This window comes from Notolabrus celidotus, chromosome 12, assembly GCF_009762535.1.
Source record: "Notolabrus celidotus isolate fNotCel1 chromosome 12, fNotCel1.pri, whole genome shotgun sequence".
In the NCBI taxonomy this organism is placed as follows: domain Eukaryota; kingdom Metazoa; phylum Chordata; class Actinopteri; order Labriformes; family Labridae; genus Notolabrus; species Notolabrus celidotus.
The window spans coordinates 30,440,639-30,460,359 of record NC_048283.1 but is presented as its reverse complement, the minus strand read 5'-3'; the positions used below and the strand labels follow the sequence as shown (position 1 = coordinate 30,460,359).

General features: G+C 39.7%; 2 protein-coding genes and 1 long non-coding RNA gene across 3 annotated transcripts; 1 reads left to right on the top strand and 2 right to left on the bottom strand.

The window, feature by feature from the left end:
• Positions 1–2,185: 2,185 nt before the first annotated feature.
• On the bottom strand, positions 2,186–3,939 carry LOC117822937 (cingulin-like). Its single transcript, XM_034697909.1, has 2 exons — positions 3,694–3,939; positions 2,186–3,447 (listed from the first exon to the last, which is right to left on the bottom strand). Exon 2 carries the CDS (start codon positions 3,381–3,383, stop codon positions 2,286–2,288), a length of 1,098 nt encoding a protein of 365 aa, XP_034553800.1. The 5' UTR covers positions 3,384–3,447; positions 3,694–3,939; the 3' UTR covers positions 2,186–2,285.
• A 274-nt stretch (positions 3,940–4,213) lies between these two features.
• Positions 4,214–8,244, bottom strand: LOC117822945. The gene is made up of 2 exons (XR_004633282.1): positions 8,030–8,244; positions 4,214–5,063 (listed from the first exon to the last, which is right to left on the bottom strand). It is a non-coding gene; the product is annotated as an uncharacterized LOC117822945 (long non-coding RNA).
• A 929-nt stretch (positions 8,245–9,173) lies between these two features.
• Positions 9,174–18,023, top strand: sult2st3 (sulfotransferase family 2, cytosolic sulfotransferase 3). Its single transcript, XM_034697911.1, has 6 exons — positions 9,174–9,389; positions 13,024–13,232; positions 13,362–13,488; positions 14,091–14,185; positions 16,803–16,983; positions 17,284–18,023. The coding sequence occupies exons 1-6, from the start codon at positions 9,251–9,253 to the stop codon at positions 17,397–17,399; spliced, it is 867 nt and encodes a 288-aa protein (XP_034553802.1). The 5' UTR covers positions 9,174–9,250; the 3' UTR covers positions 17,400–18,023.
• The last annotated feature ends 1,698 nt before the right edge of the window (positions 18,024–19,721 follow it).

Below are 19,721 nucleotides of genomic sequence, written 5' to 3'. Positions count from 1 at the left end.
TGCCTTGTACAAAGAGAGCACAGTTTACCAAAGTCAAATTCCTTGTGTGTTCAAGCATACTTGGCGAATAAAGCTGATTCTGATTCTGATTCTGATTCAAAATGTTGTGACTGATTGATGACAGTTTTTCCAAAGATGGTTTGAAGGGACAGGTCATTTTTCTTACCAATCACTTTCATGGCACATTTAAACTTTTTTTCAATCTTAGATTTACATTGAACAGATAGAGAGCCAAACAAGGCTGCCATCCCATATCTGCTCAGACTTCCCATGACAGCATTAGAAGGTCAACATCACACTCGTACTTACGCCAAACACTCTGAGTCTATGAAGAAAATGCAGTCTTTGGGTCACACAAGAAATCAACATGAACATTCCACTTTAATAAGTTATCCACCTGAATGCCCAAATACTTCTAAGAGTCCACCTGCTCAATTAGACCATCACTAATTAAAACAGGGTCATGTGATCTGACTGCCCTGGAGTCAAATATCATCTCTTTAGTTTTGTTTGTGTTCAGAATGAGATGATGTTTCTCATATCGAGCCTGAAATGAGACAACCTCCTTGAGATAAACAGAAGAGCAATCATCAACATTCAAAAGACTTAAAATAAGTGTCATCTGAAAATTTTATGACAAAGTTATTTTGATGACTGCTTCTGAAAAAGTGTGAATAAGAGTGGAGAGCTCACAGCTCACAGAAGGTACTAACAGCTGAAATGGGCTGGTCTCCTGAAAGAGAGGAGGGAGATGAAATAATGATAGGTAACAGGGCAGGTAGAGCATGTGTCTCTGCTGCCTGAGATAGAGTACAAACCTCATGTCTCACACATTCAATCTTACTTAGATTTCAGTTTTTGCAGTGTGCCAGTCAGTTGGAATGATGTTCAGTGAGTCAATATCAATTCCAAAACAAACTACTATTTGGGACAGTCCAGAGGTACAGAGACTATTGAAAACCTGATCAGTGGAAATAAATGTATCTCCTGGACCGACCTTCAATCCACTTTTTGTTTCTCTAATGAAGAATTTTTCAGGTATATGCAGCTTAGAAGTGTATTTAAAATGTTTGACCTACATTCTTACACAGAGCAGAGTGATTTAGAGGAATCTATTTCTATCAGAAACGTGTAATCATTGAATTGGTAAAGTTTATAAGGTTTTGCAGAAATCATATTCTGTTGAAACTACGTTGCAAACTAGAATGAATTCATGGAACCAAGATTTAGGGAGGAAGGATATCAAATTGAGATGGAAGGACTGTTGGAGTTTAACAAGAGATATTACAGTCAATGAAAATTTGTGAAATGCAGACTCACAGATTCACTGATTCATGCACTTTGGAACTGTAGTAAAGTTCAGAAGGTTTGGTTGAAATAGAGCGTTGGTTGTCTGAGGTTTTGGGAGTGGAAATGAATTTCAATATTTCTATTTGCATCTTTCAAGATGTCTCACATGTAAGAGTCAGATATCCACAAAGCTGGGTTATTCTTTTTTCCTCTATTGTATTTAAGAAAGTTATTTTAAAACACTGGAAAGCTACATGTCCTCGCTCACTTAAACACTGGAGTGACAAACTGCAATATTATTTAAAACTGAAAAAATCATCAGCCCTTGAAAAGAACCAAATATTTCATTTTGAAAACATATGTGTTAAAGTATTACACGCACTTAGTTCATAAGTTTTAGTGAGAGTACTGAAAATTTGATTTGTGATCAAAGATTTTCTGTTATTTGAATCTATTTTTAAACAGCTAACATTTATTTAAAGAAGAAACAAATCCTGAAATTATAGAGATGGAGCTTGTCGGTGTGAGGAGTTGTTTTTTCTGTTCTGTTTGTGGATCTTGTTTTTGTTTGTTTGTTGTTTTGTGTTACTGTTAGTTTCATTGTCCCCTTTGTTTTATTGTTTATTTGTTTTGGTGTCATGTGTATGAGGTTAAATGTGAATTTTAAGAAATGATACCATAAAATGAATAGCTTGCAGACTCATGATAAGGTTTCATGCATTTAGGTCAGTTAATAAGAAAAACCTCAGAGAGAGATGTTGAAGCTCAGAGACCCTGGATCTATTAGACCTGTCCAAACACACTCTGCAAACACATCTGATTCTATTACACATCAGACTCTCTATACAGACAACAGTGTGACAGATACAGAAATCTAAACAAAGCAAAGAACATATATTTTTCACGAATTTATTCTAATTTTTTGTGTGGGATGAAACCGGAGTGACCCGGAGAAAAACCCACGGAGGGGGGGCAGCAGCTGTTTAGGGGGGTGTTCACCAGGGAGAGATCTTGATCAGTTCTTTAGTCCAAGTCTCAGCCCTGGGAAGGGAGGGCCCTGTGTTGTCTTGGAGGGACAGGTTCTTCATAAGTTTTGCAAGATCAGTCTCCTCCTTGAGAGCCAGATGGTTGGGGGGCTCCATCACCAAAAGCTGCTCACGGACCTTTTCCAGCTCTTTCATAAGAAAGTCACTCCACAAGGTTTTGTTTTTGTTCTCCTTGGTGAGCTGGTCCACCTTCTCCTTGAGTCTGTCACTGTCGTCCTCCTGGGATTTTAATTTGGAGGACAGCTCAGTGTGACTGGTCTTGGCTTCTGCCAGCCTTTTCTTCAGGTCCTCCACCTCCTCCTTGGTGTCTGAAGCCCACAGCGTCCAAAGCTGGTCCCTGACCTCGTCCAGCTCATTCATGAGGCGGTCACTCCACCAGGTTAGGTTCGCCTTGTCCTTGGTGAGCTTGTCCACCTGCTCCTGGAGGTCTAAGGCCTCCAGCGCCGAAAGCTTCTCCCTGACCTCGGCCAGCTCATTCAGAACGAGGTCACCCAACCAGGTCTGGTTTTCGTTCTCATTGGTGAGATTGTCCACCTCCTTCTTGAGTCTGTCCATGTCCTCATTCTGGGATGTTAATTTGGAGGACAGCTCAGTCTGGCTGGTCTTGGCTTCTGCCAGCCATTGCTTCAGGTCCTCCACCTCCTTCTTGAGGGTCTTATTGGCCTCCTCCTTGGCTGTGAGCTTCTGGTTTAGGTCGTTGATTATACCAGTGAACTTCCCTGTGGTGTGCTGCACATAGTGGGTGAGGTTCTGAGGCTGAAAGGAGTGCTTCAGGCGTTTCAGTTGTTCTTTCAAACACCTGTTCTCCTCCTCACACTGGAGTCTCTGTTTATGCTCCTCCTCCAGCCTCTCCTGCAGCTCCTGGACCTGGCTGTCAGCAGCGGGATACCTCTCCTGCCGTTGGGGTGGGCGCCTCTGATGGTATTGAGGATGAGGTTTGTCTTGGCTTGGCCAGCGACAATACCTTGTGATGATCTCCTCCAGAGTCTCATTTGACTCATCTATGTCCATCGGTTGGTACCAGCTGGTTGATTCTGAGTTTTCCATTTCTCTCTTTGGTTTGAGGATTGTTGCTGTCTCTCTGACTCTGACTGTGTTCTCCAGATTAAATCTGTGAAGTGTGTGTGTGGTCTGTCAGCTTGGTCCTGTATATGTTTAAAAACTCAGACTCTACATTCTGAAAGGCTTTGTGACTGTTATGACACCTACCATTCTTGAAATCCTATTGTGACCTAATAGAAGCATTGGAGGCATTACATGTTCACTGAATACAAACAAAATGGCCGCCCCCAGAATCCACATGTAACAAACCCTTGACTGACTCCTCCTTTACAAAATAAACACACATTAAACTCACCAATGAAATGTTGAAGATTCCTCGGGCTGGTACAGTCCACAGAAGACCAGATCCTAGAGTTGGTGTGAAGCAGACCCTCATGTCTGAAGAACAGGGCTGGACATCTCTGGTTTGAGGCCGATACAATACGCATCCTGATACATTGTCAACAATCCACTACATCAAAGATACATAATTGAGGGAGAAAGACTCACTGTGGATTCACGGCAGGTGAATCCTAGTGTGGCAGGGCGGGCTAATAGCTAGAAAATTAGCCTATGCCTAGATGAGCATGTGGCTGTTTCCTGCTCCTTTCTGATTTAACCTACTGCTACTGATGCTTTTGATAATTAACTGTTCACTAACTCTAAACTAAGGAGTCATCTGTATTGTTCACAGTAGGCTAAATGAATGTAGCTCCTGTATACAGTAAGAATAAAGTAAACACAAATATAAATGAGAAGAACATGGTCTATCACTGTAACTCATTACAATACACAAACGAATGATTACAAAATGACATTAAACAAAGGGACACTTATTATATAATTATTTTTAATCACATAAAGAAAGAGAAATTAATTGAGCTATTAGTTTAACATCAACTGCATGAATTATATAATTATCAGCTATGAGCACATGGAACTCCTCCTGAGCCGGCCTCTTGCCAAGTTATGAAAGGTGAGACGACACGGGTATTAGGTTTCCTCTGGTGACTGCTAGGTTTGGAATATAAAACAAATTCATTGAGAGATGTGGTTCAAAGATTGAATGATACACATAATCATATGATCATGCTGCTGTGCAATCCAAAATTTAGTGTTAGCAATAAAAATCATTACAGAGCAAATTCTTTTTGTCTTTGTTGATTTGTCTTTGTTTCTACTTGACCTTGTTTATGTTGAGGTGCTGAGTTATTCTGAATTTGGTGTCTTAGCGCTGTCCTGTGTCTCACTGTGTGAACTTAAAAGTGACTGTGTGTAGAGTTGCTCTGATTAGAAGAACATCAACCTCACATCAAATAAATATTAAGCTGTTGTTAACTACTTGTGTTTTTAATGTACTTTCTTAACTTTGCTGGTAAGTTAAGGTGAGCACAAAATCTGTCTTCCTCTTCTTACATTTCTGCCTAGAAAATAAAAACAAAACATGCAAACAAAAAGGTATTCCATCATAGACATATTATAGTTTCTTCTTCTTTGTATTAGTTTTTAGTTTAACTTCAGTCTCATCCTGGTCTGAAGGGATAGATCTCCATCAGAAATGTCCTCCAGGAAGAGTCCGATGGACACAAAGTGATGAGATTATTGTCCCACCTCTGTGGCTCTCCAGGAACGGTAGCTCAGGTAAGTGCTGCCTGCGTAGCACAGTGTGGTCAGGAATGCAAAGAACTGGAAATCAAGAAGGGGACAGTGACAAGGATGAATGTTTAACTTTAACTACTGAAAGGCAGATTTTTTTTCAGAGTGAAAGAAAAATCCTTTAGTTCTCAGTCTATGTTTAAGCATGGGTGAAATGTGTGTGTGTCCATAGAATAGGAAGCTCACGCATTTACTGATCATATTGAATTTAACATCTTCAAAGCTCAAATCATAAAGTGAAGACTGAAACTACCGGAGTCATTTGCCTTTAACAAAGTATTAAAAGGTTAAAATTAGAACAATACAGATGCTGCATATCCACACAGAAAGATGTACAACGCAAGGGTAATGCTCCGGTCATCATAAAGTCATGAGGCAATGCTTATTCACTACTCTGTATTCATTATTACTCTTTACTTCTGTGTTAATAATTGACATTGAAGGCTTATTTTATTGCGTATGTGATGTTCACTGGATGGTTCAGAGCTCTTTAGGATCAGTTCAGGGAGAAAGTGAACTAATCACTGTTTATTCAGGACCTTCACCTCTTCTTGAATTGTCACTGTTATTCTTCCTGACACTACTACATTGTGTTTCCTTATTGTTTCTCTGAAACCTTTAGTGTTTTCATTCATTTCATCTTTAGTCCCACAACCATCCTTGGACTCAAGTCGTGCGTTTCAAGTGATTCTAGTGACTTTCACCCCATGTGTTGGGGAAACACAGCTTGAGCATTAGATGTACATTTTGCTAATTAGTAATCACTTTTGCTAGTTACAGCAAAATTCTGTTTCAGACATATTTTTCTGTGGGTTATATTGGACAGATGTTTTAATTGACAGAGTTTGAATGGTCTTACTCAGAGCCGGCACTAACCATTTTGGTGCCCTAGGCAAGATTTCAGCTGGTGCCCCTTGTATTGCAGTCAGCTCAGCCACTAATCACAAAATTGATAAACTTCAAGAAAAGTGGTATAAAGCTTTATATTTTAAACATTTTCTTTATTTTCTATTTTCTAAGAGAAGTGATAAGTGAGAAACCCATCCCTGCCTCTACAACTGAGTTCATATGGGGAAAGAAAACCCCTAGAATCAAGAGGAAGGTTCTGCATGTATCTAGGTCTGAAGGAGGATTCAATCTCCCAGATTTAGAGCTATATTATTTAGCCACTCAAGCATTGTACTTATACCATATTGTTAAAAATACCTCAGAAGAGCAGTGGATTAAGATTGACAATGCACAGGTTCAAAACCTTTTCTTGTATGTATTCTTAAAATCTAGGAATAACAGTTCGGCCAATTTCATTGTAAAAAACTTGCACTGCAAAAAGCCAGCCTTCAAAAACAAAAACAAATATACAAAAATTGGGGTATATTACTTAAACTAAGCAAAATGATCTGCCAACAGCACAAGAAAATTTGGCTTTTCAAGACTTTCCAAAACAAGTTAGAATATCTAACCTCAATGAACCCAGAAATACCTTTAAATTAGTGTATTTTCACTGATGACAAGTGCATTTTTCTTGATAGAAATAAAAAAAATATGAGACCTTTTCTCAATATGTTGAAAAATATTCTTAAATTAAGTAAATGCTATTTTTTTTTGGGGGGGGGGGGGGGGGGGGGGGGGGCTTTTACACCTTTAATTTGTAGAGGAGAGGACAGTGGATAGTGCAGGAAAGTGGGAAAGAGTGGGGGAATGACTTGAACCCCATTAGGCTAAGTGTGGCCCAGGTGCCATTATCTTGACGAGCTGAGGGTCAGGCTGCTGCAGTATGCTCTTGGCTGTCTTGACGGCTTGCTCTGCTATTCCGTTAGCTTGTGGATAATATGGGCTTGACGTTGTATGCTTGATGTCATACTTATGCATGAAGTCTCGAAACTGCTGGGAGGTGAATTGAGGGCCATTATCAGTTAATAGCTCTTCAGGTATCCCAAACCGTGCAAATACGCTAAGTAGTTTGTTTATTAGAACTTCACTTGTGATCCTGGTGAGGTTAGTATTTCCAGCCACCTTGAATAGTACTCTATAACTACTAGAAAGTTCCGACCTTTGAACTCGCACAAGTTGGCAGCCAGTTTCTGCCACGGCAGTTCAGGCAGTGGTGTAGTGATGAGTGGTTCGCGGTGCTGGCTGGGTTTGTGCTCGTTACAGAGAGGACATGATGATACTTTCTCTTTTACTGCATTACTTATCTTTGGCCACCAGGCATCCTTGTATCTCTGCCTTGATTTGTTTAAGCCTTGATGACCATGATGAATCCTTTCCACCATCTCATCTTGTAAGGTTAGCGGAATCACAATTTGATTTCCTCTTTTTAACAATCCGTTTTGTTCACTTAGGCTACCTCTCTCCATGTAGTAGTCCAAGGCAGGCCTGGCAACATTTCTTGCATATTGTGGCCAACCAGACTGGATGTAGTTTTGGATAAGATTCAACGACGGATCCTTTTCGGTTTCAGCTTTAATGCGTTCGAGGAACGGTTTGTCTCTCTCGTGCTCTTCGATCGCATCCACATATGCTTGGACTTCCTCATCTCGTCTAGTATCATCGGTCTTAAACTCTGGATGCCTAGACAACACATCAGGCACGATCAAGTTTTTACCTGGGATGTATTCAGCGACGGGATTGAACTTCATGAGTCGAATGAACAGTCGCTGACATCTCAGCGGCGTTTTATCAAGATCCTTGTTTTTGATAAGTGTCACCAGGGGTTTGTGATCTGTCAGTAGTTTGTAGCTCTCCAGACCACATAAATACAGATAGAATCTCTCTGACGCCCACACGCTGGCAAGGCATTCTTTCTCTATCTGTGCATATGACTTCTCTGCAGCAGTGAGGGTACGGGAGCAATAGGCTACAGGTTTAAGTGTGCCTTCATGATCCTGCAACAGTAATCCACCCAGTCCATAACTGGATGCATCAGCGCCAACTACAGTCGGCAATTTTGGGTCAAAGTACTGGAGCACGGGTGCGGATGCTATTAATGTCTTTACCTGTCTGAAGGCTTCATCCTGGGGCGGGCCCACATCCATCCCACTTCTGACACCATGTGAAGTGTTTATCTTATTAACACTTAATAATGAAGTGAGGACGGAGACGGTCTTCCACGTGTAGTGTTTCACTGTATTGCAATCTTCAACTGTCGTGACGCAGGCTGTCTAGCCGTACAAATGGTGCTGCACATGCGCAGTCAAACAATAACTAAATCAGTCTCACGCCACAATTCTCATAGTGAAAGTTAAAAACACAAACAAACATGAAATGTAGCTTTGCAGGAGGCGGGCAGAACGGCAGGACGGGATTTGATTGGTTTTGGGATTTGGCTCCTGATGGCAGGGATTGGTTGGTGTTTTCCCAGGTTTACTCCGGCTGTAGATAGAGGCTTTTTTTTTTTACCTCTTTTTTAAGAACACATTATGTGTTGATTGCCATCGGGACATAAAGATCATTTTAACAGAAAGTGTATCTAAATCTGACTATCAACAGGGAATCGGTACAGTGTCACCCATCCATGACTTGCCTGGTCTCCTCCACAATGAGCACAGCTGGTAACGAGCAGATGACGTGCAGCAGTGATGTGATGCGCTGGGCAAGAGTCAAGGACGGAGCAAGAAAATAGGACCTTTTTGATGTAGCTATGTTTCTTGAATTATTATGTAACATTGTTAATTAAGACAAAAAAAACGTTAATAGATCAAATAACAAGCAATAAAGTGATAGATAAACACATTTTCTTTTATTTCTTCAAATTGTCTTAAACTTTTCATCTTTATTGGCGCCCCTAGCATTTGCCTTCTGCCTATGCCCCGGGCCGACCCTGCACACTTATAACATGATAAAGTATTGTTTGCATCAAATTTGTCCATCCTAAGATTATTTGCATCCAACTACTCTGATTAAGAAGAGCCAGCTTGTCCTTAGTTTACGCGCTCTGGTTCCAAGGTGCAGCTCAGGAGGAAGTAATAAGAAGGCTTCATTTCATCCTCTGGTAGATTTATGACAAATAAACCAGCATCAAATAAAAATGATTCGGGAAATTAAACAAGATCAAATTTGAGTGGATTATTAAAGCCCTTTATATAGATTAAATATTTGGGCTGTCGCACTTGAGTGGAAGTTGCAATTTTCCTACGCTTTTGAACGCAGCATAGAGGCGCCCTCTCTTTTCGTGTTTGGCAGACCGAAGTCAACTTCGACTTAATCCTCGAAGCAGCATGTCTTCTGAGGAGATTTATCTGTCTTACCATGGAGTTCTGCTCCCGAAGGAGACTCACTCGTTGGAGAGTTTGAGGTTTGCGCAGGATTTCACCTTTAAAGACGATGATGTGGTGGCGGTCGTGTATCCAAAGTCAGGTCGGTGTCACGTTAAAGACTCTGATTTCTTTTGGTTCTCTTTAAAGAAGTGATCTAGGAGAAGTTTTAAATGCTGTTCAAACCTGGTTTCTGCCTCTGATCTATCTGTTGGTGACACTTCGTTGCAGTAAAGTTGTAGAAATGTGATCTGAGCTCTGCACCTTTACTCCAAAGTGTCTGGTTTACAGAAATGTGTGAAATGCTACGAGACGTCAGGTGCCAGGTGTGACTGCAGAAAGCTTAGAGCCACACTTATGCTTAAGCCTGACTTCCTTTTCAGACGAACTTCACCAGCACAGAAGCTGATTGTATAATCCTTTATTGATTAAGGAGGAGGAAGCGTGACAATACTTTTAAGAGTGAGGTGGCCCAACTGAGGTACATACGAAGAGCATCTTATTGATCCTTTCTATTCGAGATGGGATTTATGGCTCTTTGAAGGGAACCGGATCTTGAGGAGCCGTTCATTTCAAAGAGCCGTTCCTTTCAAAGAGCCGTTCATTTCAAAGATCCGTTCCTTTCAAAGAGCCGTTCATTTCAAAGAGCCGTTCAAAGACTGGCTCTTTGGCTCAGTGTTATAATTATTTATTTTTTAGAAGTCAACCAGGGGTAACCCGTTTTTATCAAGGAAGCAATCACTGGTAGAAGTTATAAGATAAGATTTAAATCAGAATAATTCAAACTTGCACATCCCACCAATATATATACTCTATTGGTGGGAACTATTCTGAAATATTGATTATAATTTAATTTGGCATTGTAAACATTCCATAAGATGTTGCCATATCCCCATGCTTCCACAGTGAGATCACTATTTTGAATTTTCCCTCACCTAAAAAACTTTGTGGCACTATAAAAACTATGCCGCTATAGATAACTTCCATGCAAAACAACTTTACTGTAAAATGTTCCACACAAGAACATTTTAACCATACAGAAAAAAATTAAAAGAATAAATATATATGTAAATAAAAATACAACTAGAATAAAAATTAGGACATTATAAAAATGTGAATGCAAAATTGTACTACCCCACCTGGTGTTCTACACCTGAACTACTTTACAAACAGGAGCTCAGCTCCTTGACCTGAATCCACATCAAAACAATGTAAACAATAACAAAGTGTAGACAATAAGTGTGAACGTAAGTAAAGACATCCTTGAAATAAAAAAGCAGTTGCATCCTTTATGGGTTCAACTGCCTCTCCTTTTTCTAATACAGCAATTTCAAAGATATTAAGATTACGATTCTTCCAATGAGAGGCACAGCTGACTTGATTGACAGGCTGGAGCACTGTAGCTGTTGGCTAGGAGGCTCAAAGCCCGCCTCTTTACGTCACAATCGCTCCAATATGGCTGCCGCCGCCGATTGGCCTCAAAACAGCGCTTCAGGAACAGATGGGTGATGTCACGGATACTTCGTCTAAATTTATGCAGTCTATGATTGTAACCAACTCCACCAAAAATCACATCACATAAACACTTAAAGACAACTGACATACAGCTTTATGTTTAACAGATTTTCTTAAATTTAAAATAAAAATGACCTCAAAAAGAACATTAATAAAATGGTAAACACTAATATTTAGCAGGAAAAGAAAAATACAGTTTCAATATACGTAATGTTGTAGTTGTAAAAGAGGCGGTGGTGTAATAGATGCCACACTTCAGAACTCAGGGAGATGAACTCTTTGCTGGTGTTTTTAACTGTAGGGTTGCAATCATCACAGTTTGTCCGGTCAGAACATGGATGTTGTGGATGACAAGTTATTTGATGGTGACACACTCTCTTTTGATTTCCTCTCCTTTTATTTTCTTTGACATTGATCTTTCATTTGTATTTGAATATGAAGGTGAAGGTGAAGGTGTGTGAACATTTGTGTGTGGTTTCTGGAGGAAAGAATAAATATTTATATAAACATGAAGGCCCTGTGATAGGTTGGCGACCTGTCCAGGGTGTACCCTGCCTTCCGCCCGAAGCCAGCTGGGATAGGCTCCAGACCCCCCGTGACCCCTAACGGGATAAGCGGTCAAGATAATGGACGGATGGATAAACATGAAGTCTGTACAAATAATAGCAACTTAATTAGAAACTCTATATGATTAGAAAACATGACAAACACGGAACAAAGCTAAAATACACTCCAACTTTCTAGGGACAATCAACAAATTACCATAATGACAGCTACTACCTCTAGCTCACATACACACACACACACACACACACGCACGCACGCACGCACGCACGCACGCACGCACGCACGCACACACACACACACACACACACACACACACACACACACACACACACACACACACACACACACACACACAGACATAGAACACAAGAAAATGCTGTCGGCCCCTAAGTGGACCCTGCATGCTCAGACATAGTGGCACCAATCAATTAACTCTTTAACTTTCTCTAGACAACACAATATATGAACATAAATGATGGTAATGAACTACTAATGCAAACTGGTGACTAAACTATGATTAAAACTACTCACAATCTTATGGATGCATCTAAAAACTGAAAAAGGATGGGAAATAGGATGATGGTGAGGGGAAAAGAGACATCTCCTCCTATCAGCTGCATCACTGACTGAGGGGTTTGCAGGTGTGCCTTTGTGCATCCTGTTTTTGTCCCTTCAAAATAAAGGTTTGCAGATGCAATTTAGAACAACCTTTTGTACAGTGGGGTCAGGGCTGGGGCTGGGATCTTTTTCTTAATATATTCTATTTTAAGTTGTTTTTCTTGTACAGCACTTTGTGTTACAATGTCATTGTATGAAAAGCGCTTTATAAATAAAGTCTGATTGATTGATTGAGTTGTGGAATATAGTCATTATATAACACTAACTTTCACAGTAGACACTTTCAACAAAGCAACAGTAATGTGTTAAGTGATGACTGAAATGGCAGAATCAAAATGCTTATATAAGCTTTGCCTACATTTTCTATCTATTTAAGCTAACAGCTTCCAAAGGGTAAAGAAAACAACAAAAACAGTAAATCATGACTTCAAAAACTGCTCTGCAAACCATGTTTTTAAAAAAACAAAAGTGAATCACAAACTTTAAATGTATACTCGCATCACTCCGGAATTCAACCCAAAATTTGATTAGATAAAACAATATTATTTTTCCTATTATCTTCAAATGTTCTTCCTTACTCATTTAAGGTGCAAGCGGCGCCCCCTATGGACGCCCTATACTGTCTATGCCACCAGGGCTGGCAAATCAAGCGGGGCCCATGTGTTAAGAGCACATCATTGGGACTCGGATCAACTCAGTTCATACAGAGGCCAGTTGAATCTCCATAACCTTTCATTGCTTTTCATAAGTTTCCATCAGTTTCACAGTGACAGTGACAGTCTATCCACTGAATACAAGCAAACAAGGACTTCTATAGTGACTCTTTGAATATGTCAACAAGTATTGGTAAATCAAATAAGGCTCACGTGGACAGTGTTGAGGCGTTCAGGTGATTTTATTTTGTCTGATGTAGGAACCCGTGTTAGATTATATATTACTGCTTTATCTCTCTGATGGTATTTTTTCTTATTCAGCTGTTAAGTAAGACTATCAGCAGTCATGAGCAGTATCAGTCACTGTTGTACTCCTTCCTGCAGGTACAGTCTGGATGCAGGAGATCCTCCCTCTGGTGCTGAATGGAGGAGATCTGACTCCGATTCACACTGTTCCTAACTGGGACAGGGTGCCCTGGCTGGAGGAGAAAAGATTAGAAGTGGTAGTGGATAAGTTGGCTTCCCCACGGCCTATGGTCTCACACCTTCCATACCACCTCATGCCCCCCTCTTTCCTCACCTCTAAAGCCAAGGTAAAGGGGTGAAGGTGGACTCTGCTTTAACTCATGGGTTCACATCTACTGTCAGAATCTTCAGAGAAGCTCCCAAATCTTAGATTCAACAAACCTAAAGAATCGGTCTCTTGTGTCTTCTTGCTCTAGGTGATCTATGTCATGAGGAACCCCAGAGACGTCATGGTGTCGTCATACTTCTTTCATCAGATGGCTGGATTCCTCCCAGATCCAGGAACGTTCGATGAGTTCATGAACTCTTTCCTGGAGGGCAAAGGTCAGAGGTTTCATGTCATGTAGAGCTGATAAATGTGCACAATGTAGGTAGTCGGATAACTAAGGTTCTTGTTAAATTATATCCTCATTTAAGTTTTCAATGATCCTTTCAGTCTGTCTTATGATTGTGTTATAAATACAGCTCTGCCCTTTCTTTTTAAGAAGCACACTTTTCCCCATCCGTTCACATGGATAGGGGGAAAAAATAGTCCAATTAAATGTCAGGAAAGCAAAATGAGTGGCTTCTCATTCTGTAGATCTCCAGGGTTTTTGTTTTATGTTTTGGAATTATGTAACAACCAGTTATTTTGTAACGACCAGTTATAAATTCTACTGCAGAGGACAGCAGACAGTTCTTACAAAAGTTTGGACAGAAAAGCAGTCAGCTGATACTCTGGTGATTTTTCTTAGGAACATTATTTCTTTCCACTGAAATGAGGTCTTGCTTTCCATCTGTCTCAACGCCAAGAGTTTGTCCAGCTCAGCTGAGGCCACAATGATGCAGAACTTGTGTTGAATAGTTGATTTTGAGTTTTGCCGTAGTACAGCGCACTGAATTTGTTTGGTATGTCATTTATTCATACCACTGGTTATTGTCTGCAGTGATGTTTGGAAAATGGACAGACCACGTGAAGAGCTGGAAACACACAGAGCTGGGTGACAGAATAATGTACATCACATATGAGGAGATGGTTCAGGTAAAACACTCTGGATACTCTGACATGCTGGTCACCTTTGAACTGTCATTACATTTCTGACAGCGGGAAGATCACAGACTTCAACATGGCTGAGATTTACCAACCTATCATTACGCCTGCTTGTGCTGCTAACTTCTCAGCTGCTTTTCCTCATTCAGGACTCCCTCTGCTTTTACCCTTTAGCTCGTTTACAGAGAGGCAGTCTGACAGTTCCAGTAAAATGATATCCATGTCAGTGCCTATCAAGGTGAAACAGAAACCCAAACGTGACGTCAAATGTTCAAATGTTTGTTTCATAATATCACTTATTATTATAATATTTAAAAGCTTATGGATGCAGTGCAAGTAGAGCTGGGCGATACTGAATAAGACGTTATCACGATAACATTTTTCATATCAGTCGATATCGATAATTATCACACTAAATATCAAATCATTATTTCATTTAAATTTAAAGTCAGATTTTTGCTCCTGAGTGAACGGTGAAGAAACCAGACAGTTTGTTAGTTTGTATCTGGATTTAGTTTCTGATAAGCTTTTTGAATCCATCATTTCTGACGGTGCTAACAGGAAGCAGGTCTATAGTGTGAGATAGGGCTGTCAACGAATATTCTAAATTCGAATATATATTCGAATATAAAAAAAAACGGAGATTCGATTGTGAAAATTAATATTTGACTGTGGAAAAAAAACACATCAGCGGCTGCTTTTCGAGTGGGCGCACTGCATGACAGGCAGGGACAGGTCACAGGAGTCACACGAGCACAGTGTGAAGCAGACTGCAGAGAGAAATCCTTCCGTCCCCGGATCCTCAGTGCGCTCTGAACGCGTCTTTTCCTCCGCTGGGAATACAGTGAATAAAAAGAGATCGGGCCTCTTCACATGTGAACTGTATTCTTCACATGTGGACTGTCTTGTGTTTTTGGCAAATAACCTGTCCGGCCTAAGACCCTACATTGACAGTGGACTAAAAGAGCCCGACCATCAGTGACACTGGGATAAAATGCAGTTTTTCCTCCTTTTTTTATACAAGCGCCAAGAATGTAAGTGGACTACTTTTTCATTTTTAACTTTAACTTCAGTTAATGTTAATATTTGCTTGAATCACTGAATGAAGCCTGCCTATATTAGGGACAAGAGTCTGGACCTTTAATTGCTCACACAAGTCTTGTTCAGCACTCACTCAGCGCATTACGCACAGAGAGGGGAGGGGGGCTAGCGAGCGAGATGTCTACAGTCTTAAAAGTGTTACGGTATAGACCATTAGGTCATTTACTTGTTTTGTAATGTGTAGGTATGTTTTAGCCATGTTAAATCTGAAATCTCCTTGTATTAGTTTGTCCACCTGTTATTGACATAATGGGCAAATATAGATATTCGAATGGTTCGAACCTATGGGTTTTTTTAGAGCGAATATTCGATTGTCATTTTGGAGCAATTTTGACAGCCCTAGTGTGAGATGAGATTTTTGTGAAGTTTTGGTTTGTAGATTCTTATTTTTCTCAAGTTGAGGTAATTTGAGGTAACATAGATATATCAAATGATATTGTTGCATTGTTTGATAAGTGCTCTCCCTTTTAAATTTTCCAAGAGTTATAGGCGGATTGATATTGTTTCTCACAGTGCAGTGAATGCATCAAGGTTATTCAGTGTTCAGTTATCCTACGGCCGTGGTGGACATTAAACGGGATAAAAATGCCCAGCAGAAGTTGTCTCTGTGCTCTTCCTTTATCCACATCCTGAAAGGGGGTTATAATTACAGACGTAAATATATCCATTATTTATTGCACATTTGTTATATTTATATTGAGAAAAATTATATCACAGTAATGATCATTATCCAATTATCGCCCAGCCCTAAGTGCAAGTGTGCTCACACTTCAAGTTGCTTTCAAAATACATAAAGATTCATAGCTGTTTTCAGTGTTCCTTCTAGTATGAAGAGCACAGCAGCAACAAACTCTACAGCTGATCTGCACCCTGGACTTTCACCACACCCCAGCATGCACTGTGCCCCAACCTGCATCACGCTCCAAGCCTGAATGTTAGGGCCTGTATTATTATTATTATTATTATTATTATTATTATTATTATTATTATTATTATTATTATTATTATTATTATTATTATTATTATTAATAATATATATGTATTTTAAAGCTCATTTTAAATGTGTGTGAAACTTAATCACTTTGAATATTGTTGTAAACTAATACAAAAAAATAAGATAACAAAATAAATAATAGTTTTTAATTATATTTATTCATAAAAACAGACCCAGTATTAAAATGATTCTCACCAACATGGTGTTTTTTTTGTTATGACAAAGGTAAGTCAGCCCCTGTTCTGCCAGACATTTGTTCCCTCAACACCATAACCTGACCATTCATGGGACCTTACCTCATGAACAATCATTCTCTATGATTGGATGGACAACATCCCTCTACTGTAAAGGGGCATTATCACATTATACCAGTCTCCCCTGTAGACATGTGTTATTACCTGCCCTGTTTAACACACATGATGTGCACACTTTGATGCAATGTCACGGTTGGTGACTCAGGGATTAACACCTGTTGCTTCATATAAATTAAAAGAACACGTGTCCTTCTTTTAGGACCTTCCTGCAGCTCTCAGGAGGATGTCAGATTTCCTGGGTCGTGATCTGAGTGAGGAAACCATCCAGAAGATTACAGAGCACTGCTCCTTCAAGACCATGAAGGACAACGTCATGTCCAACTTCAGCCTGGTGCCGAAGGTGTACCTGGACAACGACAAATCTCCATTCCTCAGGAAAGGTAAGAATCTCGGTTCCTCTGCTTTTTTTTATGAGAAACAAGAATCAGGACATCCATGTTTGTTGTTATTTTGCCTTTCTATATATTTTGTTGGTACGATGCACTGACTTGAAGTAGTTGAAAAAGTTACTTATAAACACAAAAAGAGAGATTACTGCCCTTCCTCTTGTATTAGAGTATTTTTAGCCAGAATAATTACAATATCTGATGTGTTAGCATTCAGTTTGTTTGAAAATTAAAAGATGATTTGTTATTATTTGAGTGTCATGGTGTGTGTGTGTTTGTGTGTTTGTGTATTAGGTGTCATAGGAGACTGGAAAAACCATTTCAGCTCAGAACAGCTGGCCAAATTCACGTCAGTCATTGACAAAGATCTGGAGAAGGAGAGCTTCACTCTGCCCTGGAGCTTGGACTGAACAGCAGACAGGTGTTTAGTGCTAAATACTTTTGATAGTTTTGATAGATACTGTTTCATTTTCTGTCTTCCTGATGTTGTATACCTGATGACTGCTTTTGAAAACAATTATGACACCATGTTTATATTTTTGTGGAAGCTGTTTATCAGGAATGCCATGAAGCGATACCCTGAAATTTGGCACAAACTAGAAACTGTACTAAAAGATGATTGGATCATATTCTGGTAGCAGAGGTCAAGGTCACTCTGTTGGAAATATATCAGTACACAGTAGCTTTACTGGTTGGCCGAGGGGTACACATGCAATAATGACACAAAAAGTAACAGCTGCCCTTCCTGTACCAAAGTGTCAACCTGCCAAAAGTGAGCAAGTGAACAAAATAAAAACAACAAAACAGAAAAAAGAAGAAAAAACAAAAGAGACAAGAAAGACTTTTGTAAGTTGACATCAACCACATTTGACTTTTTTTTGTATTTTAGTTCTCCTGAAACTATTTGATTAAGTTTTCATGGAATGATAAATATTTTATTAATAGTATTATTCATTTAACATTTGACTATTGTTTCACTATCATTGATTTATTTCCCAGTTATTGAATAAAGTTTTTACTGAAAGAAAAGTGAAGTCTGCCCACAGGCACTGTATTTTTTCTGAAAGTTCTCATGAAGTTTTCTCTGGTGATGTTTGGATGTGACTAGAAAGAAGTATTTAGAGTTTTTAGAGATAATATACAAATGTTATCTCTAGATCTTGGCAACACTGGGATGGAGTCAGACTCAGTTACTCCTGAGACCTGTTGAATAACAGGTGGTCTGTGTTGTTGGCTGCTCAGCCTGCACAGTCCGGACAATCGGCTGGGATTCTGTTTCAAAGTTGGCAAGGTTTTGAGGCAGTATCGAGAAACATGATCTAGCTTTTCACAGCACGGCCTTTTGCATTCCTTTGTTATTGTAGCTTTGCTCTACACAACTGAAAGTCGTCTCTATTCCTGCTGACAAGCTCGGACGAGTCATGCACACAGCTGAAGCAGAGAAAAGAAATGAGAGGAAGATTTAAAATAGTTCATGCAAGTTCAATACAAAGTTGTTTTACTCAGAAGTTTAAAGCTTTAAGTCCAGTCTTGCATTCACAACTTAAACATACAAAACTAGTGAAAAAAGTTGTATTTAGACTTAAAAAACGGCTTGAACATGAAACACAAAGTGAAAACAGATGAGTGTTAGTCTCATTGCATATGTACATAAAAAAAGTAAAGCCTACCTGTCACAATATCTAAACAGTGTTCAGATTACAGCCTAAACCACAAAATCTGAATCAAAGCTCTGCTCTGTATTTCTACAGACCACAGTATTGTTATGTGGACTGGCCTGCACTTTTAATACATATCATGTATGTGCTACTATTATAGAAACATCTAAATAGAATCATAATATTATATGTGTTTGTAAATGTATTGACGAATAGCCCTTTGAGATGAATCATCTTGTTTTGGAGGGATCCCGTGTCCAGTGTTCTTGGCTCCAAAGCTGCATGTTGAGTCTTGAGTTTTTCCTACAGTCTCAATGTGGCAGACACATTCCATACCGTTATTTAGACTTGTTTTGTAAATGGAAAAAAAACATACCAGGAGGCTGAATGCAGACATGTCCAGATGTGCCTCCAACATGCAGACAGTGACAGCAGTAGAGCTGGAAGAAGAAGGGACATTTCTTTAGAGGTCTATAGCTGAAGGAATAAAGACACACCTACAGACATGTTAATCACACTGATAAAGAAAGTCTGGGTCCTTGCTTGACTTCCAGTCTTTGTTTCATGTAAATGATGGCAAGTATGATTTTACAGACAATGAAGTGAAATATGTTACAGCTGATAACAACCACTGGAGGGCAGCAGAGATCACTGTCTTTGCTGAAGCTGTTCTCTTCAACGAGCCAGCATAAGGTCCTCTGCTCCCTTTGGACAATGCGGATGGTCCAGAGAAGGATGACATCATTTGACTTGGAAAGATTCAAAAACGCTGAGTACGGCATTCGCCCTGTCGACTCCTTAGAGGTTACAGCCTAAGTTGATACTGAACACTGCTTGAGTGCACTGATTTTTCCATTTGAAATGCTCAAAAATATATTTGAATCTAGTTTAAAGCATTTGTAGTCCTACTGTAACAATCACTTATGTCCCCCACCTCAGATAGCAGTAGAAGCAGAATATATGAAGGCAGAGTTAGATTCAGGTAACAGGCTAACCTCCATCTGGAATGCTGGAAACTGAAAATTCTGTCCTCTCTGACTTGGACTATGGTGAAGTATTTATGGCCACAGGAAA

Coding starts and splice junctions, on each gene's coding strand:
- LOC117822937 (XM_034697909.1), bottom strand. CDS start 3,383: ATGGAAAACTCAGAATCAACCAGCTGGTACCAACCGATGGACATAGAT.
- sult2st3 (XM_034697911.1), top strand. CDS start 9,251: ATGTCTTCTGAGGAGATTTATCTGTCTTACCATGGAGTTCTGCTCCCG. Junction 13,489..14,090: donor CTCTTTCCTGGAGGGCAAAG/GTCAGAGGTTTC, acceptor TATTGTCTGCAG/TGATGTTTGGAAAATGGACA. Junction 14,186..16,802: donor CATATGAGGAGATGGTTCAG/GTAAAACACTCT, acceptor TCCTTCTTTTAG/GACCTTCCTGCAGCTCTCAG.